Consider the following 27105-nt stretch of genomic DNA (forward strand, 5'->3'; position numbering starts at 1 on the left):
TGCATAAATAACACCACTTGTCTCACCAACAATTGTATATAAATCTTTTTTTTTTAAAGATTTATTTATTTATTCATACAGAACTGGGGTACAGGCCAGAGATGCGGAGGGTGAGAGGATTCACCAGAGGCAGAGCAGGGAGCAGAACCGGCAGATTGATGAAGCACACTGCTGAGGGGAACAGCAGGTAGGTCAGGAGAGGTCTGCCACCCATGTGGATCACCTCCTTGGCTGGAAATCGAACTTGCACTTTAACCCACTGGGCTACCAGGGAGAGTCCTATATATCACTTTTTTTTTTTTAAAGATTTAATTTATGCTTACAGAACTGGGGTACAGGTCAGAGATGTCGTGGGTGAGAGTGTTCACCAGAGACAAAGCGGGGAGCAAAACAGGCAGATTGACAAAATACACTGCTGAGAGAAGCAGTGGGTGTGTCAGGAAAGGTCTGCCATGACACATGAGTCATCTCCCTGGCTGAGGATCGAACTCTTGCTGCAGTAGCTTCAGCGAGCTTCATAATGTGGTGCTTTAACCCGTTGCACCACCAGGGAGAGCCCCATATCACATATTTTAAGAATATGTTCTCCTTAGTTGCAAATCAGAATGGGAGTAAAGTCAAAGCTTTTGCTTATAGTCTTCTATCATTTATGTAGAAAATTTCCATTGAACAATCAATATTATTACTGCTCAAATAATTTACACAGTCTGTATTTAACATGTCTGTCACATATGAAAGGAAAATATTTCTGAAGACATTGGATTTTAAAGAAGAAAAAATTGAAAAACATCAAGTTGAAGTTACTATTTTAACTGCCAAATCTAACATTATTTCTGCTTCGGTAATATTTGAACTATTAACCTATATTTCTAAGTATATGTTTGTCAGTGAATAATTAGGAGGAATTTGGTAGTAAGTAATTGATATAAAGACCATTTGACTTCTTAATTTATAAGAGCCTATTTTAAGGTTAAGAAATTATTTAGGCTGTATGTGTGTGTGCTTAATTAGTGAAAATGGGCTATTTTCCCAGTGTCTGGGAAGGAGAATTATTATAATCTGAGTCATTAAGAAAAGTATTCTGAATCAATGACATTTTTACAGTGCAGCAATAATCTTACTGTATTACACACAAAAAAAATTAAAGGGAACTATTGGTTGGCATGAAATTACATAACATGAAATTACATAACACTAACTCCCACTTGGGAGTAAGAAAATTCAACAAAGAAATCTAATAGTTACAAAAATAGGAATATTCCTTGTCCGGAATTTGGTGTTCTTGGCTGACATGCTTAGTTTATGAAAGAAAAATTAGCCTAATAAATTCAATTACTTCTTTGGCATCAGATAGTCAACCTCAAAGTAAGATGTGGGGATTTCTTGTTAATACATCTGTCACCCAGACACATCTTTGACCCCTGTGGCTCTATTCACACCATATTCCGGGACCTTGCTCCACATAGCCAATTTTCCATTTTAATGACAAGATCCTCCTTCTGAATTGCCTCATCCCAAATCAGTATGAAAGGCATACACTATCAGTGTGTGTAATAGAATGTGAATGAAAGCACAGAATGATCTGGAACAGGATGGAAACCTAAACCATCCGGCCCTTTATGGCACAGATGTTACTCCACGTCTGCTCACATTCAAAGTATTCACAATGCCTATATTTCTAAAATAGTGGTGTTTCCACAACCTTTTAACAGATAGAGAAGTGGTTTCTTTACTTATCTGTGTTTCTTTTTCTTTTCAATGTCAGTCTCATAAATGAGCTCTTTGATTTTTTCTTTTTATTACACTACAAAATTGAAAAGATTTTAGGGACATGATGCTCAAATAACTGAAGGGCTCTCATGTGGAAGGAGATGTAGTCTTAGGATCAGTGAGTGAGAGAAATATTGCTTGGGGGAACATATCCAAGGCAAAGCCAGAAAGATATAGGTTCATCACTAAGATTCCAACAGTAGGAAGAACTTCCTGGACAGAGTACATTCCCTTTTTCCCCTTTTCCAGTAGGCTTTAGAACAAGACTGAACCATCCCTTGGTGGCAATCTCAAATTTGAACTAGACTCTAAGGCCCATAAAGGCTCTTGTCATGATCTTCCAGAGTAAAATGCAATGGTTCATCTTTCATCATAATACAGAAGAAAGTTCTGGTTCTTCTAACTAGGTCTGATACATCGTTCCAATCCCTCAAGTGTTCTGGGCTTAGGTTTACTCCTCTGTAAAATCCAATATTCTCCTGTTACCTCTCAAATATCTCCTCATTGTAAAATTGTGCTATTTGTATCGTTTGTTGGTTTAACTAACTAGTCAACATTAACTAATAGTAAAATCAAAGCAGTTCAGATTTGTCCTCTCAGAGACTCAAACTGGAGTCAAACCTGCCAAGTTCTTGTGTTTGCTTCAGCCAATTCCGTTTAACCAAGCATACGCACAGCCTTCAGCATCACATTGTAATTATTTAGCCAGACGTAGTTGCTAACACAGTTTTTCAAAGCACTGATCCAAACTGAATTCCTAACATTTAAAGCAAATAGGAGAAAGTAGTAGGTTGCCAAATTCTTCTCTATCTTCTTAAATATATGTCATCATTTATAAAGTGGATTCCTTCCCAGGTTTTTCTTATAATTTCTACCCTGTCGCTAGTACACTGAAAGTGATTTTTTTAGAGTAGCACATGGAAAATACTTTTTGATGAGCACTAGTTCCACAGATCCCAATTTATGTGTGTAGTAAAAAATGTTTATGATCAAAAAGATTAGCATATTTTGGGTTAAACCAAGTTAAATCAAGGTTTGACACCTGTAGGACTTTTGAAGTTGTTTAATATAGACATAAATTGAAAATAGTCACCAAAAGAACATGACATGTAACATTTTCAAATGAATTTGGAAAAACACTTTTTTCCCCCTTGGAGCATTTCATGAAACTAGTATTCAAGGGAACACATTTCTAAGATGAGTTCTTATTATTTCTTCTATCTACCAAAAAAAAAAAAAAAGAGCAAACACAACAAATGGAAAAGTGATAAAAACAATTACAATATGTTCTAATCGATGTGCCATTACAAAAGGAAAAAGCAATCAGATTTAATAAAATCTTTCAGACATTAGTTTTTTTTCTAAGTAGTACAACAATGTCAGGAGCCTAGAATGTTTTTTAACTAAATTTCCCCTCAAAATATTTATTTGCCCCCAAAGAGTTCTAGAACAAAAATGCTGAAAAGCCACCTTATTTCTGTCTATCCCTGTGACTGCACGGGAATAGATACTAAACTATTATTCACAGAAGAGTTTCAAAATCTCTAGTCCTCTACATCAACAGCATTCAAACAAGTCAGTGTTTAAATGTAGTGAAATCTTAAATCACTTTATGTATTGTGGTTTTTAGTGGAAAAAAAATTGTCTTTCCTTATGGATAATTAGTCAATGTAAGGAAGTTAAAGCCCAACCTTCTCTTTGCTTTGCCTACCTGCTTTGTTTTTACAGCTGAGTCTTTAGTATTATCAGGGGGCACATTTTATACTTTTCTCTAGCTGATGTTATGTTTAGGACAAAAATGCATTTGAAATTATTCCCTTTATGCCATGTTCTATTTTAGCTAATTTCTTCAACCTTCCCTTTCCTTTCTGCTAAGTTTACCATAAAGATAACTTGGTGGGTTGGGGGTGGGGTGGGGTGGGAGCTCTGAATGGTAGGATAGGGACCATATGATCTCGTAGTTGAGTTAAGATGGTAGGATGGGAATGATATGTCCTCCTAGTTGAGTTAAATCTATTCTTTAATGACAGAGACACTTCAGTGAGCTGCCCCTTTATCAATTAAATTATAGACCATATATAGTATGGTTAAATTTAGTAAGATGCTACTCCTGCATATAGGCTACCAGTCATGTTTACGAGCACTGCTTTCCTTTCTTCTAAACACATAATTACATTTTAAGGTCCATATAAATCATGAGACCAGCTTGGCCATTAAAATCCTTTCTTTTTGGCATGAGCTTATTCTTTTTTTTAATATATAAAATAATAGTTTATTTTTACATCATTTGGTACATTTATTTTTCATCTCAATTGTAATCCCTGTGGCTTTTCCATTACCAAGTCACCCATGTCACCATAGTCCAGTGTACTTCCCTCCCCCCACTGTTTTTGATACCATTCCCCACTCCACCCCCATAAAATACCTCTGGTATATGGCTGTTCATTATTATTATTATTTTCTCGCCTGGTCCATTATACTCCTGCTATGAGTGAAACCATCCAGTATTTTTCTTTTTCTTTCTGGCTTAGCTCCATCCATGTTGCTGCAAAAGACATGTGTTTCTTTTTTTGGTTGCTGAGTAATATTCCATTGTGTATGTGTACCACATCTTTTTAATCCAGTCGTCTACTTTTTGAGCACTTGGGCTGCTTCCATGTCTTTCCAATTGTAAATAAAGCAGCCAATAAGCATGGGGGTGCAAGTATCTTTTTGAATCAATGTTTTTGTGTCTTTTGGGTAGATACCTAGGAGTGGGATTGCTGGGTCATAGGGAAGCTTCATGTTAAGCAGTTTGAGGAAACTCCAAACAGTTTTCCATACTGGTTGCATACTAGTTTACATTCCCACCAGCAGTGCAGGAGAGTTCCTTTTTCTCCACATCCTCACCAACATTTGTTGTTGCTAGTTGTTTGAAGATGTGCCATTCTCACTAGAGTGAGGTGGTATCTCATTGTGGTTTTTATTTGCATCTCCCTTATTACGAGTGATGTTGAACATTTTTTCATATGCTTGTTGGCCATCTGCATTTCCTCTTTGGAGAAGTGTCTTTTTAGCTCTTCTGTCCATTTTTTTTATGGGGTTGTTTACTTTATTTTTGTTGGATTTCATCAGTTCTCCTTCTATTTTTGTGATCAATCCTTTATCACTAGTTTTGTGTGAGAAAATTTTTTTCCCAATCAGTGGGATGTCTGTCTTTTGTACTGTCTCTTTTGCTTTACAGAAGCTCTTTAACTTGATGTAGTCCCAGCTATTTATCCTTGCCTTCTCTATTGTTGCATTGGGTGTTTTATCTTTAAAGATGTGGCTAAAGTGCATGTCGTGTAGTGTTTGGCCCATCTTTGCTTCCAGGTATTTTATGGCTTCCATTGTTATGTCTAGGTCTTTAATCCACTTCGAGTTGATTTTTGTGACTGGAGTGACACAAAAATCATTTTCATTTTTTTGCATGTAGCTTTCCAGTTTTCCCAGCAACATTTGCTGGACAAACTTTCTTTGTTCCATTGTATCTTCTGTGCTCCTTTGTCAAAAATTAGCTGTCCATAAACCTGTGGGTTTATAGCTGGGTTTTCTATTCTAATCCACTGGTCTGTATGTCTATCCTTGTTCCAGTACCATGCAGTTTTGATTATTATGGCTTTGTAGTATATCTTGAAGTTTGGGATTGTATGCATGAGCTTATTCTTAACATGGAGATAAAGTCTTTGCTGTATACCAATTAATTGTTCAGCGATAAGAAAAAATCAAGCAAATGGTTAGGACAAGAACCAATAATCCTCTGGATTTTTTAAAAAGATTTATTTACTTATGCATACAGAACTGGTGTACAGGCCAGAGGTGCAGGGGTGGTGAGAGGTTTCACCAGAGACAGAGTGGAGAGCAGAACAGGCCTACTGACAAACTACACTGCTGAGGGGAGCAGCGGGCAGATCAGGAGTGGTCTGCCTCACCATGTGGATCACCTCCAGGGCTGCCAGGATCGAATTCATGCTGAAGTGGCTTTAGCTTCTAAGTGCTGTGCTTTAACCCACTGCGCCACCAGGGAGGGCCCTGTTTTTTTGGGTTTTTTTTGGTTTTTGTTTTTAACAAAATTGCATGTCATAATAGAGAAAAAAAAGTCCTAGTTGCATTTTTAAGTATTTTACATCTGGAGATATATTTCTTATTATATAAAGTACTCACTATATCATAATTTGACTTTGAGCTACAGAATGTGTATCAGGTTAGTAAAACTATTAGAAGTCCAGTCATCTATGACTGATATTATTGCTTCCTGACTTCATAGAATTTTAAATAAAGGAAAAGAACAAATATTCTAAACATAAATGCATTGGACTCTAAAAATGCCTTACCAAACAAAAGTATTCTGCTTTCAGTAACCATTAGGGATGAAGAAAACAGGTGACTCTCTGTGACACAGTCTATTTTCCTAATATGTATCTTATGCTGTATCATAAATGTATTAAGCCCAGTTCTGTGTTTCTTGGTTGTAGTAAGATTAGTGGTTTGTACATTAGAAAACTTTAAGCAACTATACAGGATAAAATTTCAGCCCACTGCCCCACCTGAAATTCACTTCTACATTTCTTTAATTACATTTATTACTAAAAGGAAGAGACAGCTAATCTCTAATACTAAGTCCTTTTTCTTCAACATTTCAGGGCAGGGGACTCCAGAATAAGTCTCATCTATTTGAGACTGAAAGGATTCTATTGTAATTACTTCAAAGAAAAAAAGAAAAACTTGTAGCATATATACTAATTTTAATCCCGATAGCTCTAATTAGCAAACTACCTAGCTCACCACTAATTAATCAGAAACTTTTTTAAATCTTTGAATTTAGCACTTTAAATACTATAGGCTAAAGTAGAATTATTTCTTTTTAAAAAGCACTAGAAAGGAAACTTGACAATTATGATTTTGTGATGTTTAAGCCAGACACTTCCTTCACTGAACTGGAGTTTGCATGTTGGTGCTTCCAACATCTATTAAGGGAGCTTTTGAACATATTCAGCACTAAATGCTAATAGCACTGATCCAACTACTGAACATTAAAGCAGATGATACATCAGTGGAAACAGTGGATTTTAGTGATTTCAAAAAACATATATTATAGTGTATATATAAATTGATTTCTTTAACCCCTTTATTGAAAATAACTTTAACTTACTATTTTTGGTGATAGATTACTCCCATGGATTGTACTTCCAAATGGTATTTTTCAGGATATTGGGTTATGGTCATATTCTTAGTCATTTTCTGACTGACATTTTCCCCTGGGAGACAACAAAAATTAAATTCCCTGTACTATCTTACTATAGTTGGTTTTGTACTACTTAGAACACATTTTGGAAAACAAAGCCATGCTCCAGTTTGTTTTCTACTTTTTTGTCTCTCCCTTCCCCAGTTTTCCAACCTCATTTGAAAAGGAATTATCAAACCCTTACCCTTACAAAAGTCATCACATTTATTTTTCACCTAACATTTTCTATTCTACCATCCTTCAAGTCAATTACCATTTTGTTCACTTTACAGGTGAGGAGCTGAGCCTCCTAGATATTAATTAGTGACCTACCAGGTCTTTTCACCTTGTCAGTGCCAGAGAGTAAGGATGAGGACTACAGTCTCCCCATTTTAGCTACTTTGACTGCCTCAGGGTAATGGAGGTGCCTTGAGTTAGCTGTCACCTCCTCACTTCACTGTCCTCTGATACTTTGTCATAGGTCAAGTGGAGATAATTTTTTCAGAGGTGCAAGGATGGACCTTAATGTCCAGAACATGGACCAAAGTTCAAGTTCCCACTGAAATCTCTCCCCACTGGACCATGTTAAGAGACTCACTGAACTTTAATAAAAATAAATGTATATGTATGTTACTCCAATGAACTTACCTATCTACATACAAATATATGTGTCCTTTTGGAAGAAGGAGGGGTGAGAAGCAGATGGTGGGGAATATTCTTTTAGGAAAAAAAAAACCTTAAAATAAGGGTATAAGAATTTAAGATAAATAAGAAGAAAGTAAGCATATCCAGAAATCCCCCTCCATCACTTCTTGATGACTTGACTTGCTATGTAAACCCATCTTGAGACAATCCATAAAGCAATTTTCTTCTTTTTCCTGAGAATAGTGGAAAGTTGGCAAGAAGTAAACATTTTCTATGAACTAGGAAGGCGAACAAGTTGTAAATGATGTTAATATTTTCCAGATGGTACAGTTTTACTTGGGATCTGAATTTATTGTAATTAAAGGCATGTGAATTTTTCTATAAATACTGAACCTTGTAAGTTTGACACTGTAAGACCTCATTACTTCTGGAGTGTGGTGGTTTGAAAGGAAGTATCCCTTCTCTTCCATGTTAGATGCATCTCTGGGTTTTATATCTGAGTTGAATCATAGAAATAGTTCTCATGTGAAGGATTTTTTTTTTATATTCCATTCCAGTAAGCTTTAATTATCAATTGAGATTACTCAGAACTAAGAAATCTAAGCTTCTCTATTTCCTATTCAAATTATGTTTGTTGACCATTATTTTACACTGAGTCTTGAGTTCTTTGATAAGTTATTTTTTTAATTAAGCTACTATCATTTTTTGGACACTAAACTAATGTGTTGAATGATGTTAAAATTTCTGGTCTTGCTTCATTCAGGGGAGTATGACTAACTCCAGAAGACTGCTTTCCTTTTCATTGCAAGCAATACCTGTAGGCTTAGGGCTTCCAAATCAACGCTAGCAAGACATGAGAACATTGCTTCCTTTTCCCCATCCTGCCATCTTACCTTGAATCCTACTAGTATTTGCTGTGTCAGGTGACATAGCGGATGAATCCTCCTGCCTTTGGGCCTACTGAAGCTTCTGAGCTGTGTTTCTTGCCAGAGTTTGGGCTGTGGGGTAAGTAGAATTCTTAGATAGCCCTTGAGATCCTTGGTTCCTGGTGTATGCAGCTATTCTTCCAGTTGTTCTAACAACCTATTAATCCAGATGCTGCAAAAGAGTTGGGCAGATTTAATTAAATGACCAAATTAGTTGATTTCAAGAAAGAGGGACTATCCTGGGTGAACTTGACCTGATCAGGTGAACTCTTAAATGGGATTCAGCTTTCCCTGAAGAGTTTTGAAGCATGAGAAAAGTTGACCTTAAGGGAGATTTTCTGTTATTGGCTTGGAAGCTGGTGAAATTGATGTAGAAATAATGTAGATGACCCTTTGGATCTAAGATCAGCTAACAACTATCAAAGACACAGCAGTTACAGTCCTGAAACTTCAAGAAACTAGATTCTGACACAACACTGTAGGCTTTGGTGAGGACATTCAGCTAAAAAGGAGAGCATGCCTGTTGACTCCTGAATTTCAGTCTTGCATCTGAAAGAAAACCCAGTCGTGTCATGCCAGACTTCTGACCTGTAGAACTGTAAGCCAATAAATGTGTGTTGGTTTAAGCCTTTAAATTTGTGGTACTTTTTATTTAGCAAAAGAAAAACCAATTATTTTTTCTATAGAAAAGGAAATAAATTATTTTCATATACAAAAAGAAACAAATTATATATTACCTAGTAGATGTTTATTATCTCAGTTTGTCTCGTAGTGAGCTGGCCTGTGACCCATTGAGACCCTCATAATCCCTCACACACTCAATTATCATTTTTTTTCATTACTAAAGTGAAAGCCATTTAATATCTTTCTAAAGTTTACTTCAATAAAACTTTCTCTTTAATATATTCTTTCTTTTGCAATACCTTTTCTCCTGGGACTGTGGACTCTCTTACATATTGTATTGCTATCTAATCTACTTATCATTAGTGTTCTATGGCTATAATCAAATTATTGATATCCATTCTATGACCTTGGAGCATTACAGAAGCTTAAATGAATAAAAATTTTATTGTGTGACATTAGCTTTTTAAGTTTTAGTATATTATGATCACCTAAGGTAGGCTGCCTCAGTGAACATGACACTAAAGAAATCTTTACTAAACTTAATCAGAAGGGCCATATTCTGGGACATTAGGTAGACTTTATGGCATTAGAATTTTCTGAAGGAGAATTATCTAGAAGTTTGTGGATAAACTGTACTGTGTGGCAGACAAACTAAAGAGTAATACATTGTGGAGACAAAGACATACGAAATAAAAAAAAATGTTTGTAATTATGGAAATTACTGTACAAATAGTATTACTATTGCTTGAAATTATAAGATCAAGTCTAACTCATTTTAACTTTTTCTGGTAACTTATAAAAATATCACATTGAAAGCCTCATTGATTTATTTATGTAAAAACAAAGCAAAATCTTTGTTTACATCCTAAATAAACCACTACAAAGAACAGTGTTTTCTGATCAAGAAACATAAAGTTGCTAGCAATAACTTTTAGTTAATTACAAAGGCACACTTCTCAGTTGTAAAAGTTTTGAAAAATACAGAAATGACTAAGAAACATACTTGCACTACCCAAAAATAACCACTTATTAACAGTTCAGCATATTTCTTTCCAGTTCTTTTTCTACACCTGAATAAATACTAAGAATAAGTCAGATGTAGAGTTTTATGTTATAATTTTCATTTATGAACATTTTCCCTATTACAAAAAATTTTTTGTTGAACATGCTTTTAAATGACTGTATAATATTCCATGATATAAATTCCCTCTTGTTTTCTTTCTTTCTGCTTTATTTCCATTATTATAAAGCTTTAGGCAATACTTTTTTTGGATAAATATTGGACATTATTCCAGATTATTTCCTTGGAGTAGACTTCTAAAGAACACTTTTGCTAAATAAAAGACTATAAATCTTACAAGTTTTTTCAAATTTGTTGATTAAAATAGTATGAGCAAGCCAAAACTGTTAAGGGGGGATCTCAAGTAAAGTCACTCAGAAACACAGATGCAAACTAATTGACTCCTCCTAGTTCCACCATTGTAATTTTATTTCCAGATCCTCTAATGCTCTGAGAGGAATTCTGTTCTCTTCTGGGGGATATATAAGGTGATTCTTGGACAGCAGCACTGTAATCATTCACAGGTTGTTCAGTTGGGATAACTATTATTGCCTCATACAAAATAAACCAAAGCTCCAAAGAAACACATTTGTGCAGGTGAAAATTATGTTAGCCAACATCATTTCTCACTCTGGTTTATGATGTCAGGTATTAAATTCCTCCATAAACGTGCGTGTTGGGCAAGGGGGGGATAGATCCTCTTGGAGGGAGATTAAAAAGACACTACCATGTAAAATCCACCTTTCTAATAATACAAGAATGACCAGAAGCAGTAAGGGATTTGGTACAGTAGCTCACTATACAGGCAACACCCTGCAGAGGATTAACTTTCTTCCCATTAAGGGGCTCCACCATAGAGTCAGGGGGTCATTTGTATTTGCAAGAGAAAACCCAACTTAAGTAAAGTGTGCTATTCAGCTGTTCAGTACTTGCATACCTATAAAGCCTCTGAAACCACTCTTCAGTGACTCAATACATTTCTCATTTTCCCATCACTTTCCCTTCAACTTGGCCATTTTCCTAAAACCATAATTCAAACTTTCCAAAAGAAAAAATAATCTCTGGGTAATCCTTTCAAGACTTCATAGAAGGAAATCTTTACTCTTTTATCACCCTTCTGGGAAACCAAGCTCATGATAACTATTAGGATTTGAAATGTCTTCACTTTACCTCGATGGAATGAGGAAATAAGAAAGCAAAAAAGCCTTAAGTGTAAGAAACGTGTGCTCTAAACCCAAGGACACTCGTGAGAAGAATTGCCCAGAGTAGTTCATTTAAAACCAAAATAAGAGGAAAGTGTGTTTAAATTATAAAAAGACTAGGTAGGCAGATCTTTGTATTACTTCTAGTAAAGAATAATGTTTTGCTATTAGTGCACAAAAGGAAAACTGAAGGGCAAAAGATTTAAGAAAAAAAATGGAAAGATGTCTAAACAAAGAGAGATTGGTTGTCTTCTGCCACTATCCAAAATAGAGATTTCTTTTTTTTCTAAAGATTTATTTATTTATGCAACAGAAGTGGGGTACAAGACAGAGTGCAGTGAGAGGATTCACCAGACACAGAGTAGGGAGCAGAACAGGAAGATCAACAAAGTACACTGCTGAGGGGAGCAGCGAGCAGGTCAGGAGAGGTCTGCCACGCCATGTGGGTCACCTCAGGGGCCGGGAATCTTAACTTAACTCTGAAGAGGCCGTGGCCAGCTTGCAGTGCGTGTGCTAACCCATTGCGCCATCAGGGAGGGCCCCAAAAGTAGAGATTTCTATAAAGACTTTTATAAATTCTGGGCCTCTTTAGTGGCACAGTGGTAAAATATAGCACTATGGAGCTAAAGCCAGCCACTGCAGAAAGAGTAGCAGGGAGCTGACCCACATAGTGTAGCAGATCCCTCTGTCTCCCCTCAGCAGTGTATTTCAGTAGATCTGCCTGTTCTGCTTCCCACATTGTCTCTGGTGAATCCTCTCACCTCCCCCACACCTCTTGCTTACAGCCCAGTTCTTGTATGCATTAATAAATTAATCTGTCTTTAAGAAAAAAAAAATCTTTCATAAACTAAAAGTGGAAATAACAATTAGCACTAATTTGTATGGAACATCTTTTGAAAGTTTACAGGTCTGCCCAAAATATAACTACTAAATATTTCCAGATAACAGAAGAAGCCTAAAATCACACTAACAGATAGCAACAGCAAAAATGCAGTGATAAATCACAACACTGAATGCTCTTTTCCCTTTTGTGGTTAAAACAAAGTCTGGCCCTCCCTGGTGGCGCAGCGGGTTAAAGCACAACACTAAGAAGCTAAAGCCACTTCCGCATGAGTTCCATCCCCCCCTGTCCCGGAGATGACCACATGGCGTGGCAGACCTCTCCTGACCCGCCCGCTGCTGCCCTCAGCAGTGCCCTTCATCCATCTGCCTGTTCTGCTCCCCACTCTGTCTCTGGTGAAGACTCTTGCCGCCACTGAGCTTCTGGCCTGTACCCCAGTTCTGTATGCACAAATAAATCTTTAAAAAAACACACACACACACACACACACAAAGTCCTCTGCAGATATCTTTCCGTTATTAAAAAATGGTCTTTTGTGAAAGTAAAGTGATGCAACAGGAACTTTTGAAAAACAAGGAATACCTGTAGTTTTAATATCCACTTGACATTTATGTGCTAATGTGCATTGATGGGAGAGTGACTTCCAAGGAAGGCCTTTCCTTGGCTGGCCCCCACATCTGCAGTGTGAGCAGGGAGCAGATCCGGGCTCCAAAGCAGAAGGGGGTGCACTATGACCCAGACAGAGTCCCCCTGTCAGTTGGAGCATGTATTCTAGAACAGGGACCCCAAAGGATAGAATACTCAACTTTCTGACTCCCAGGTCACTTTTATGAATTAGATTCCTGAGACACACACAATTCCAAATCCCCCCACCCCAGCACTTAGAGTATATAGTTTGGAGAGCTAAGCAAGCATAGGTCTCTGCCATTGCCTGGGCAGCTTGACATTCCCAGAGATGCAGTGCGAGCAGCACTGGCAGCAGCAGTAGCAGAGCAATGTGCAACTGGCTGGGGGATCAAAATTTGCAAACTCAGTATCCTGGGCCTCAGGCCAATGCAGGCTGGGTGCGTTGCTGTGGTGACACATTTAGTCTCCAGGGAGGGATGCTGGCACACCAGCTGCATTCCTGGCACCACGTTTGCCAGCAAAAAACTTATGGAGTGGAACTGGTATCAACTCCAGAGGGAGATGCAAGCTGCTTTCTTAACTTCTTTGGCAACACTACCCTCTGCAATTTGTGTGCATACACCCTCCTGAATATTTACATGAACTGCTACTTGTGATGCTCTTTGGGGCCCTGTTGGATGGTACTTTCAAGGGAAGTGCTAAAATGATAGCAGCTTTCCAGTTTATAAATGTAACTATTGTACCCCTGATTCATTCAATTTCCTAAAATTGGCACTTAACAATGCAATGACTTATCTCTTGCTGGGAAAGATTCTAATCCCTCTTTCCCTTTTAAAAATAACTTACTGTTGCCAAGAGAGCCTACTATTTACTATTAAAAGATACGTGAATCGAAATACTAGCGTCTTTCCCTGTTGCATCCACTAGCACTACAATAGCTGCATTCTCTCTCTTTCATACCTGAGAGAGATCCCCTCACAGAAATGCCCTTAGTTCTTCAGAAAGCCTGACCCACCTCTCCTATTTGTGGCTGGAAGGCAAAATGCACTGGATTCAGCCACTTAGTATTCACACAGTGTGGAGATTCAAGTAAAAAGCCTATATTGCAAAGCTGGAAACAGTCGTCAGACCAAACACAGTCAACAGTTCAAATCACAGTTAAATTATAAGCAAGTATTGGGCGAAGCATGCAGACCTGTTAAGTCAATGAAGCAGCAGAGACAAAAAGAAATACTATGTAAATGGCAACTTGGAGGCTTTAATAAATACAGAAATGGGGGTTCTTCCCAGCTGCCCCCTGTTGACTGTAAACGCCAGTGAGGATTTTAAATGAAATGCTTCTTCATCGTCCTCCTCATCACTGACTTTTACTGCTCCTCCTCTGTCGTCTTTTTAACATGCATAGCATCTCCCAGTATATTGAGAAACAAACAATTCCTTTGTGTATTGCCATGGTTTTGCAAAGGGACAGCTTTGCTGGCAGGTCAGAGATTACTACTGGAGACATCAGATGCAGCAGAGGAAATGCAGTTAATACAATAATTCACATATGTTAATGCTTAGTTCCATCAATGTCAGCTTTATTTTCTTCTAGATATACACAAAGCTGGCACACAATTTTAACTGATGAGGTAATGTCATTTTTAATTTAGAGAGCCTTAAGATGTCCACTTTAACTCGTGATATCATCTTTGCATTTATCTCCTGAGACTTTCAGTAAACATAAGTAATGTGTCCTGGACAGTTTGAAAAGAGACTGTTAAAGATGATATTGGTCATCATGATGATCTCCCCCACTTTGATCTCTTTTAAATTGCCAGATACAATTTATGTTACTGCCATATTTTAGCCATTCCTGAAATTAATATATCCCAGGGCTTCTGAACCAAGTAAAACACAGAAATAAAATAAAGGCTTGAAATGAACCGATTATAATGTTTTCATGTCAGTTTTAGAAGAAAAATGGAAAACATATCAGATCATCTAACTCCTAGGTGACTTGATAAATAAAAAGAAAGAGCAAGATACTCAGAAATTCATAAACACAAAAATCTCTTTTCCTGGAAGATGTTAATTTATTAGAGATGGTTTTTCATCCTTTAAAGATAAGCATGTCTGTTACCTCAGTGCAATCTTCAGTGTAATATTTTATTTTCACTTCCTTCATATATTATTTTAAGTCTAAATGTTTTAAATCACATCACTTTGGTGATTTCAAGTGTGTCACATTTCCTTTTCAAAGATTTATTCCCTTAAAGATTTGGGCTGGCGGTATAAACAAAATTATTTTCCATTTTTAAATAAACTTTTCTGTGTAGAGATTTTCTTATGCAATTCAAGTGTAGTGCTGGTGGGAGATGATCTGTGTTGTAGCTGCTGTTGTTAGTTGAAGTTTTTTCTAAGAAGTGTAGACTTTGGTAGCATTGCATTAAATAGTAAAGAATCTGTTTATTATTCTGTGGCCATATGTTTAGAGGGTTGCTCACAGAAATCAAAGTATTGTTCATGGAGCATTCTAGCCAAAGAGACATTTTGAATTCATAAAGGAACTTCACAGTTTGAAAAGAATGCACAGCATTATGTATTGACACCCCACCACCATAGACAAAGGAACACAATTTAATAATAGAGAATTGTGCTCATGAGATTTTTCTTTTTCTTGCTAATTGGTTACTTTAACTGACATTGTCTGCAAGTATAATGGACACCATTATTCTTAATAGTTTTGTGTTGCCAGATGATGTATACAGACATGATGTAGTCCATTTTAATTATTTCACTTTACCAGCTTTTTTTTTTTTACCCTTCATGTAGTACAGTGGTGAATGCAGATAGCATGTTTTTCCCTGACAGACTGTCCTCAATAATGCTTGTGCCAAAGTTTTGAAATTATAAAGGCTTTCTTACTAACATTTTCCTTCCATCTTTACTCCTAGATATGACTACGTGGAAGTCATCGATGGAGAGAATGATAAAGGACATGTGTGGGGAAAGTTCTGTGGAAAGATTGCTCCTTCTCCTGTAGTGTCTTCTGGGCCATTTCTTTTTATCAGATTTGTCTCTGACTATGAGACACATGGTGCAGGATTTTCCATACGTTATGAAATTTTCAAGAGAGGTAAGTAATTTACAGTAGAACAAATACGACTTCATGTTCATTAATATTGTTTCATTTCATGAAAAATGAAAGACAAGGAGTAATGTTTTTATCCTTTTTTAAAAAAATCTTATAATCTCATTACAAGAGTGTTGCAAAATATTTTAAACAAAAGAAAATTACCCAATGTATGGAATAAGTATGTTCAAAAAATTTTAAAGGATTTTAGTAATCAAAATTACATCGCTCTGATATGTTCACCAGTGCTTGTAAGATGTGTAGTCCATAATACTTTTCACGAGTCTTTTTTTATCTTCTTCAAAAATAAGTTTATTTCTGTAGTTTGATGTCTTTAGTTAAGAATATGTTCATCCATCTTACCTTAAAGCCATGTCATTTTATTCCCTTTATTTTATTGCAAAATTCAAGACTGATAGTTTTCAATAAAAGCAAAACTGTCTACTAGGCTTAGAGTTTCTAAGCTATCAAGGGAATTAAGGCATTCTGTTAATGGAAGGGTGGTTGGGAAAGAACCTCATCAAGGAAACAAAACAATAATGCTTTAAATGGCATTCTCTTTAGGATTAAATATCACATACTAATCTTCGGTACAATAGTATAGATCAGGATGAGATTAAACTCTGACAGTTCATAGTCTTCCACACTCAAGGAGTTAAACATACATATCAGTCAATTGATAAACACTATGTCTTTAGCTAGATGACACTGTTTTAGCAAAAGCCTGTAGAGTCCTTTATGTATTAAATTCAGCCTTCCTTTTTCAGTTGATATTTGTGTATGTGTGTGTGTATGACTGGAGAGGTTGGAAGAGGAGGGGAAAGGCCCATCCAGGGACTGAAGCTCAGATTTGAATGTATTATCTTAGAATGTGAAAAAAGAAATTTTTTTAATTAAAAAAAAGTTCACCACACTACATAAGCCTACAATCTTCTGAGTCAGTGGCAACTGAGAAAATAAAAAGGAACATAATTAGGAATTTCTGGGAATATTGGTAAAACTTCCTTAAATTTCAAAGCATTCTGGTGCATCTAGACACATATTTAGAAAACCTTTAAGTAAATAACAGCACATATATATGAGTATGTATAGATGATTGTGTGTACATGTATTTTCTTGTGTTGAAAGCTGTTTGACTTATATAATCCATATTGTACATGTATGTTTGTGTCTATACCAACACATATGCACACACACATGCTTTTGCTTGCTTACCTATATGTAGCACTATCAACGAAAAAATAAGTGTCAGGAAAAAAGCTAAGAAAAGCATCTCATTTTCAGTGTTTCTCAAAGAGCTGAAGACAGATGAAAGAGAAAACAGCCTGTCACTGTCATTAAGAATGAAAGACAAATACTGTATGCTTTCACTCATGCTAAAGATAAAGAAACAAAGTAAAGGAACATACTAAACAAAAGAAAAACACAAAGACTCAGAGACCTGATTGGTGGTTACATAGAAGGGAGTTAGGAGGTGAAAAAAAAAACAGGCATGGGGGTCAATGACACAAGGAAAATGAAGGATTCTTTTTTCTTTTTTAAATTGAAGTAGCATAGATTGATAAGATTATATGTTTTAAGTGCACAGCATTATACTACTGCCAAAAGTCTCTTCCCAGATTCAGAAACCTTGGATCACTACCCCTGGAATTAATCGCACTCGCCTAGAGGACTATCTCTAGGAAACCCTGGCCTCTCCACCTCGTTCTTCCCCTGTTCTTCCCTTGGTTTGGCTCATCTCAGGCCAGAGGCTCGAAGAAGCTATCGCCCTTTTCTCGAGGTCTCCATGCTGGGATGGAGTGGCATTTATGGAATAGGATTGGTTGTTTCCTATGTCATTTGATTGAATCTCTATATTTAATAATCATAAGGAGAGTATTTAAGCTCGTCTTGTCTTTCTTGTTACCATTAACTACTAAATGTGGCCTTCTTACACAAATCATGGTGCCAGACTCCCAACACAGCGTGTGCTCAATCCTAACAGCAGCCCATGAACTCCCAGGCTCAGAGGGCTCCTGGCCCTCCCTCCTGCTGGCTTCTTGTGGAACTCTGCTCATCACAGAGTTCCTCAGCCCCCTCCTGCCATAGTCCTTTTGAGGAAAGTGTTTGCGCATCTGTGGCAAATGTGCACAATGATAGAATATATTAAAATAAATTTGATGCATAATGGAGGAAACTAGGGATTTCAAAATACTTAAATTTGAAGGGTTTTTTTTTCCAACTCCTAAAACCCACTTCCCATTTATTGCACACACACTCCACTCCGAAGACCAGAAAGTTTAAGAGACCACCCCACACCATACCACAAGTTAGTGAGAAAGGCATGACTAGAACTCAGTCCTCTTGGTGCTTCCTCTGATTCTCTCCCATTTCTCCATGAAATCACACCAAATTCTGTCAAGATACCTTAGAAAATCTAAGCTAGATTCCAGTGTTACCTGAGATGGCAAGAGCATAGTAAAAACAGTGACATTTAATTGATTTTTAAAGTATACTCTTGGTTCCTGTTTTTATTCTTTCTCTTTCAATCTTAATCTCACCTAGACAGTTTTATCTTTTCTTGTGGAAAAATTAGCACCTGCCTTAAACTTTGCAACCTGTTTTGCCTCACAAGGACCCATCCTAGGGAGGAGACTGGAGGTCTCCCTAGTCACTTTTGCTACACTTTGGAAATAAAATTTAGAATGTTATATACAGTGTTATATATGTTATATATACAATCTTTGTAAATTAATAACTTAAATGGACACAATGACTGTGATCGCAGAATTCACTAACTTAGAAAATGACAGTATTGTTGTAACAGGTACAGCACATGTACTCTCTTTCCCTGGAACTGACATGACAAAATGTCACATAATAATAACAACCTTTGTTATCCAGAATGAAATAGATAAGCATTTGAAGCCAACTTGGTGAAAAGTGAGCCACATCTGAGAAGGTTTTGGGAGATAATATAAATGTCAGACCTCTAGAGAACAGGTTTATTGTGCTCATCTAGTAAGTATTATTCTTCAGTGTCTCCAGTGCCGTGGATACCTGATATGGACATGGAGAGAAAGCAATTGATTTGTTTTCTCACTAGGCTGCCATGTGCACTAAGGTACAGATTCCTAGCGCTTGCGGCAAAAATAGAGATCTTGTTCAATTTAATCTGTATTGATGCTCTAACTCCTTGCCTCTGGTAGCTGACTTGTTGGGAGAATATTTAGCAAGGGACAATCCCAACAACCTTCCTTACTTAGAGTTGAATCTTTGCATGCCATTATAGGGTGCCCATCACTGACACATTGACCCGGGGAAAAAAACCATTGAATCAAATACTCCCAGATTGAATCCTGAGTTCCAAAAGGGTCAAGCTGCCTCTCATTCATAAAAAGTCTTTAAATCTCTTTGCACATTATGGTGGAAGTGGTAAGGGGCAGACTTGATATGTTCATATCTAAGTAGAGGGCCCTTGGCGAATACCAGCCTAGATAGTGCTGGAAATCGTTAGTTGAAATGTGGTCATTCATATAGTCATAAGGTCAACTTGCAGTATATGTATGTATGTGCTTGACCAATTTACATTACAAATCACCATAATTTGTAAAGTCTTGAAAATATTAAGCAGTCATTCAATTTAGGCTTTATCAATGTATCAGTTACATACACAAATACATGATATTAGCAGACTATCTTAGAATGGCATACTGTACTGCATCTGAAACTTTGGGGAAGGTCAGGATGTCAACATTGATATCGAGTGACTGGCAACACAGCTTGTAATCATAGTTTATCGTGCCCTCACTAACAGCCACACTTTACCAGCACACCTGTGTCAACACCACTCAGAATGAGTCACTCACCCTGGGTACATGTACGAATTACCTTTCACATTTAGTTTGTCAAAGAGGCATAGGTCACATCTGGCAGAGTTACTGAGTCACTAGTGTAGGAACCTGAAACCCAAACTCCCTCCACTGAATTCCCTCTCTCTCCTTTGTAAATGTTCTATTTCGTCAATAAAGGGCTGTCAACCTCAAGATTTAAAGATTTAAGCTTGAAGGGGCTATAATTATTTCTCTAGGGCTCTGTCAAAATTTCTGTAACTTACTCATTTCACTGTTCCCACATGATTTTATATTTGTCATTTTTTTCTCTGCCACAGCAGAAGTTTTTAAATTGCTCCACACAAATAAAAAACATTTCATTTCATTGTGAAAAACACAATAAATCTGAACTTGATTTTACAGACCTATCACTGCTCTGAGAAGACTGGGTAATAAGTGATTAGGACAATGGCTAGAATGGGCTTTAATTAAGGTGTTACATCTTCTCTGCCCAGGTCGCTTATTAATGAAATTGTTTAGATAATAGTTTTACTTTGCTCCTTTTTCTCTTTTACTCACAGGTCCTGAATGTTCCCAGAATTACACGACACCTACTGGGGTAATAAAGTCCCCTGGATTCCCAGAAAAATATCCCAACAGCCTTGAGTGCACTTATATTATCTTTGCTCCGAAGATGTCAGAGATTATCCTGGAATTCGAAAGCTTTGACCTGGAGACTGACTCAAACCCTCCAGGGGGGATGCTCTGTCGGTATGACCGACTGGAAATCTGGGATGGATTCCCTGATGGTAAGGAGGACTGAAACCACCCCCAAAAGGGAAAGACCTGGGAGGAGGGCAGTGGGGTTCTTTTACAAGTGTCATAATACAAGTACCACTTCAAAACATAATTCAAAAAGTGGAAAGAAAACAAAACATAATGGTAATTCTTTGTGAACTGGTGATACATATTTGAACAAAAAAAAAAAAAGAAAACATACTAATTATCTAGGTCTATCCCTTCATTTTAGAGATAGGGAAAATGATGCCATGAAAGATTATGCTAAGCCTCATAACTATTTTTGTGATAGAGTTTGGGCCAATGCACAGTCTTCCTAACTAAAGTATTTTGCTCATTTCATTAATTAGTTCTTTGATGGTCAGAGATCAATTATTCATTTTGCAAAAACAGACTAAAACCCAGAAAGATTAAGTACCTGATAAAATTTTAAGGATGAAATATGCATTCATTTTGCTACTGAAAATTTAGAAATTTTGAAAAAAGAATAAAAATGTTTGAGGCCATTCTTAACTTAGACAAAGTCTTTATCTTCTCTTTAGGGAATTTTTATCTTTAGCAATTTGAATCTCCTCAATACATCTTTTCTATGCATTGGTCTTATCATCACGTCTTTCTAAAACATGTATCGCGTACCTGTCATGCAGGCACTCTGATAACCAGTTGGTAAACAAAACACCCCAAAATGACTGTCCTTGTAAAGTTTAGATTCTGCTGGGGTAAAAGGCCACCAGTAATGTTCATTACAAGTAAATTAAGTATGTGCATGGTTTTTAGAATATGAGAAGTTCTATAAACAAACAAAAAAAAAGGTGGGGGGGGGAAGAAAAGTAGAACAAAGACATGAGAAGCATGAATGGCTAGGATTGAAAGATGTGTTAGTGAAATTTGAAATAGGATGGTCAAATTAGTCTTACTATTAAGAGAGTGACAGTTGAGAGGAGCAGGGCAGGTAGCCCTGTGGACCCTAACTGAATGTTTTCCATTTAAATCCCTATGCATTAGAATGCAAATGGCAAAAATACACACCCAAGTTCTGAGCAGAGGGAGATAATATCAAATAATTTGTTGCAGCTGCATTGCTTGTCTTATGTTTAGTCTGGTCTAATATTGAGATTTCTCTAGAGAACACACTCTACACACAGCAGAAAGGGCAGCTTAAAAGCTGTTGCAAATCATGCAGCTAGAGATATATACCATCTTTAAAATAGAGTCAGATAGTATTATCAAGTTACAGGAAAGAATATTTAAATAAATTGTAAATAAGGAGAAAGTATAATGTGAAATAGATTAGCGTTGCCTTTGAAATGACATTAAAATTATCAGTGTAACTAAATTTAGATAATGTTCTTCAACAGTAAAGTGTGTTCAGAAAAACTGGGTTGACAGAAAGCTTATATTGGCATTGAAGTAATGGTGAGCTAACATTAATTTTGTTTCTTTGCTTTTTTACTGTGTAAGTAGGGTTATAAAGATCTTATCAAAATTCCTTCATTAGATAATAAGATTTGTCCAAACAGAGTACTAATTGAGTTCCAAATAGTCAATCTGATAATTAGGAAAACAATATTAAAATAGTTTTGTGATGATGATTAGAACATTTAATAATGGGGTTATTTGTTCACAGCCCAAATTTGCTGTTTTCCTTTCTAGAACTTACATTTAAATTGTCATCTGAAAAGGAGGCCCAATCAGCCAACTTATTTAGAATACTTCTAGAAAGAAACACATTATTATTAGTGTCAAGGGTTTTCAAAGTAGTAATTTTCTGGCTCTAGAAAATAACTGAGTCAAAGAGAGGAACAATTAACAATAAGAGTTATTAGCCTTGCAATTTACCCATGTTTCAACTATCGTGTATTTAGATTTCTCAGAGAAAACTGACTTTGGAATATGATATATGTGTTAATATATTTGCTAATACTTACCTGACCTTACAAACTCACATCCAGCCTACCCCTCCCAGCAGCTCTCTTTAATTTAGCCTAAAAGAGAGTTTGTGTGGCCCGGAGTCTTTGTCAGTAACACTAGAAATATTTATGTCACCATAATTTAATGCATACAGTTCCTCTGCCAGCAAAATAGTGTCAGTTTTATATATCCTTTCAGAAACAACAACCAGAGCTGCTGAAACATCAAGTGATTTTATTTTGCATTTTATCATAAATGTTGCATAAGATGACCACGTAGTTAAAAGTTATCCATTAATGCATACCGATTTTGAAGAAAAGAGATTTACTCCAAAAGACAAAATCCAAAGCATGCACATTGTGAATTACATGTCTCTCTCACTCTCTTTGAAGTTCTATGAATTTACAAGTGGCAAGTATGAAGTAATTGGTAGAAGTTTACATCTTTTTGAAACCCATAAGCTAAGCCCCATTGCCCTGAGTGATGCCACAAGTGCTTGTGTTGAATTGTGAACTCAAAGCTTATACCACATGGGTATAGATGAAGTTAGTCCTCCCTTTAGTTTGGGGGAAAGAGCTGGAACTGCAGTTGTTAATCTACATTCCAAAAAGTATTGACCATTTTAGGAACAAAGTTCATAAAAGGTTGAGTTCTGTTGTTTTTTTATATTTACTTTTATATTAAAATTAACCTTCTAAAATAAAAGACAAAATATAAATGGTGTAATATATAATATAAACATTCCAGTCTATAAGTGATATAAATGTGCACATTTTTTCTGGGGAAACATTGCAAAGCCCAGATATTCCCCATCAAGGGGTGTACTTTTGTAAGGAACATATCCATGGCCTAGCATGGATATCATGGGTCTTTTTAAAACAATTCCCTTTTGTTTATTTACTCAAAATACCTCACTTTCAATGTACTCCTTTATAGCACATCTTTGTATATATTGCACATAAAAAGGGCAGCAGAAAGTCAAATTGTCTTATTCTGAAACAGGGTGGCAGTTACTGGCGAGATTAATGGAAAAGTACAAAGAATGCGCTATTGCCATTCCCAGGTATAGGTGTTTTAAACTGCACTGGTCTGTGTTCCCTTCCCACCGGAGGGCTATACTCACTGGAGGACTGGGCTTTCCCGGGAGATAACTTAGGACATATTGCTTGATTAAATTCTTCAATAATCCAATTTTGGAATTTTCCTTTGTTCTGTGACAGTTTTCATTCATCTCCTTGGCCTCTGGGTCCTCAAAAATGGAAGTAGGAAGTCCAATAGCCGCATTCATGTAAATACACAAACAAGCATACGCGAGACGGTGGGAGGACTTCATCGCTCCTGTTCGGATCAATATTGCATTAGCTTGCTAGGCTAACGTCTCACTGTTGTCCAGGAAAATTCAATACTTCTTTGTGTTACAGCCGAGAAAGCCTTTCACTCTCATATCTTGAGGGTTTCTAAAGAGAATTGCTCGTCGCTGTCCGGGGGCAATGTTCTAAAGGACAGAAAGCAGATTTACCCAGCATGTCTTAAACATTATAAACCAGTGAGTCATGGGGACTTTCTAAATTATCAGTCTGCATTAGACAAGTTCTCTTCTGTTTGCTCTTTGAAAGAGACTTCCCTTCCCCCTCCCCGAAGAAATGGGCCCTCAGAGGCGAGGATCAGCAGTAAAAGGAGCGAAGGTTCCCTTGTGCATCTTGGTAGTAAGGTCTGTGGTGTGCTGGTCCGCGAAACTCCCTAAGGATTAGGGCTGTAAACGTTTGCCCACAGACTAAAGAAAAAGAAAGTTAAGAAGCCATAATAATTGAATTCAAATGAGGGAAAAGACTGAGGAAGTATGAATGGATTCTAATTATGTTTGAAGAACAGAAATGGGATTCTTTTTCAGAAAAAGAAAAACATGAGTTTATGATTCTAGCAGGATATTTTCATGCATAAGTAAGGCAAATTTGCACTTCCATAAGAAAGAAAAAAGTGTTAAATCCACGTAGTGCCACATTTAGAAAGAAGAAAATCTGGCAAGGAACTAGCACTTGTGGAAGATTGTAAGGACAGGATTAAAGCTGAAGAAAAACTAAAGCAGTAAAAGTTTCATCTTCTGAGATGCTTTCTTCAACCAAAGTGGGAATCCTAACAAAAACATTTTGCTCTCATAATTCAGAGCCAGTGGCGGTGACCAGGCAACACCTATAGATAATCTGCATCATTTCCCATAAATCGGTCACTCTTTTTTTTTCTTTTCTTTTAAATAAAACTAACTATACACACAAAATGTTTGGCTTTAGGAAAAGAAATAATTTTGAATTCAGTCAAATCAATTATTTTAACACAGAGAGAGATGATCTGATATTCAAAGTAATCATTTTGCACTAACTTAAATATGTAAGCCAGTTTGGTTTAGTTTTTATTGTTGTCACTTCTTAAAAGGATTGGCTATGAGCCGAAACCTATTAGCCAAAGATCTGAGCACTGTAAAGAGCAGTGTGTTCAAATTAACTGATTAGGGACTGAGCTGGCAACATGGGGCTCCAGAGAGATCAGGGAGTTCTTGTGGGGTTCACATCCTCAATGGGTCTGGAAAGCTTCTCCTACCCCTGCAACTGCCTTGTCTATCCGAGTTGCATGCGTAGGCTCTGGAATACCATGTCCCTCCTGAAGGCCCAACCCTCCAGGGAAAGGTCCCCCAACTGTGCTTCCTTGAACAAAGCAATAACTCTTAGTTGAAATGCACAGTACCATAGATTTCTTGGAGGGAAAAATGGGCCACACCAGATTGTCCTAAGCCCAAACCATCTGGTCCACTTTTACCATATGTGCATAAAAAAAAAATCTAGAGAAAGGGTTTTTTGTTGATCTGGACAGAAAAGTGAAAAGATTTTCCAAACTTAGGGGGTTTCTACCCTATTGTAAAGCAATGCAACTACCAATTGCTAAGGTTTGTCTAAAAGCACTCCACAAATGGATGACCAGTTTAAGCCAAATAGCAATTTCATGTCATCACAATTTAGTGTTCCCAATGGTTTGCAGCCTCAATACTATTTTTTTTCTTGGTGTGTATGGTCACATGGATGTTTTGGGCATCTTTTCACCACTGGACATAAGTGCAATGTTGTCTTCTTGTTTAGATTAGAACAAAGAAAACAGAAGTCAGAAAGACATGTTATCCTTTCATTTGATTACAACTTACTATAATATATAAATTATTGGTACCTATCATTTCTAACTTTTTTAGCTGTAAAACTTATTAGTCTTCAAATAATTTCCTGATTAGGATATAATCCATTGTTGTTTGTCCAAGTCTGTGATGTTGACCTATAGGACTCTAAAACTAGGCTCCTCCTTGCTGACACAAGAGTTGAAATCTCTCAGCACTAGGAAATTATTGGCAGCCACTGTAACACGAGTTCAATGCCCGGCCAGGGAGGTGACCCACATGGTATGGCAGACCTCTCCTGTGTCTCACCTGCTGCTCCCCTCAGCAGTATATTTCAGTATATCTTGCCAGTTCTGCTCCCCACTCTCTGTGGTGAATCCTCTCATTCCCACACCTCTGGCCTATACCCCAGTTCTTATATGCATAAATAAATAAATATTTAAAAATAAAGACTCCACAACTAATCAGTGGAATGAGGGAGTCAACCAGGGTTACTCTGTTTTGGGTCAAACTGCACTGGGTCCCAGAACAGAGGCCTTCTATAGAATCGCTTTAAGGTGATAAAGGTGAGGATAGGCAGCTACGAGAGGCATTAGTGTCACAGCCTTGCTGGAGTATTTCTATGCTGTGCTGTGCTGTGTACAATTTGGTTCTCCTGGAGAATGCCAAGGTGCCACTCGACTGCCCAAATCTCATTTTTTACAATTGGAGCAAGCATTTCAATTATGTTCCTGAAAACAATCCTGCTAAATGGGGAATATGGTTATGTCTGTTATTCCTCTTCTGAGTACACTCTAAAATTCTCTCCTAAACGCAGTCCAATATTTTCACTGCAAACAAATTAACCATGGTAGACTTGCTTTGGGTAAGAAAATACTCTGGGTTCTACTGGGGCCCATGTTTGCAAATGGTTATTCTTGCATGTGCTGTAGAAGAAAGCTATTTTAATGTTCTCTTCATTTCTCCCTTTCCAGTTGGCCCTCACATTGGGCGTTACTGTGGACAGAAAACACCAGGTCGAATCCGTTCCTCATCGGGCATTCTATCCATGTTTTTTTATACTGACAGTGCAGTAGCAAAAGAAGGCTTCTCAGCAAACTACAGTGTGTTGCAGGGCAGTGTCTCAGAAGGTCAGTACTTACTCCTCTTGCAAGCCCTGTTTATCCTCCTCACACACCTGTGACGAAAAGCAACTCTAAACTACTTTTTGAATTGGAGTGCCAACTGTTTTGTCTTTTAAATGGTTTTTATGAATGTCAGGAGGAAGAACTATTTAGTGTGCTTCCTTAATAAAATTTTGGATGAGAAAAATAACTAATTAAAATTGTGGGCAAATGTAGGAAAATACTTTAAAACTGTACCTTGAGACAATGAG

At 37.0% G+C, this 27105-nt stretch overlaps 1 protein-coding gene across 2 annotated transcripts in view; it reads left to right on the forward strand.

Moving 5' to 3' along the window:
• Nucleotides 1-27105, forward strand: part of NRP1 (neuropilin 1) — a 136396-nt gene that overhangs the window by 41198 nt on the left and 68093 nt on the right. For both annotated transcript variants that reach the window (XM_004691170.2, XM_004691168.2), the window contains exons 3-5: nt 15874-16055; nt 20446-20673; nt 26705-26860. In XM_004691170.2, coding sequence (XP_004691227.1) covers nt 15874-16055; nt 20446-20673; nt 26705-26860 — 566 coding nt within the window. The remainder of the gene's footprint in view (nt 1-15873; nt 16056-20445; nt 20674-26704; nt 26861-27105) is intronic.

This window comes from Condylura cristata, unplaced genomic scaffold (genome assembly GCF_000260355.1).
Source record: "Condylura cristata isolate star-nosed mole 26May11 unplaced genomic scaffold, ConCri1.0 scaffold00030, whole genome shotgun sequence".
Taxonomy (NCBI): Eukaryota; Metazoa; Chordata; class Mammalia; order Eulipotyphla; family Talpidae; genus Condylura; species Condylura cristata.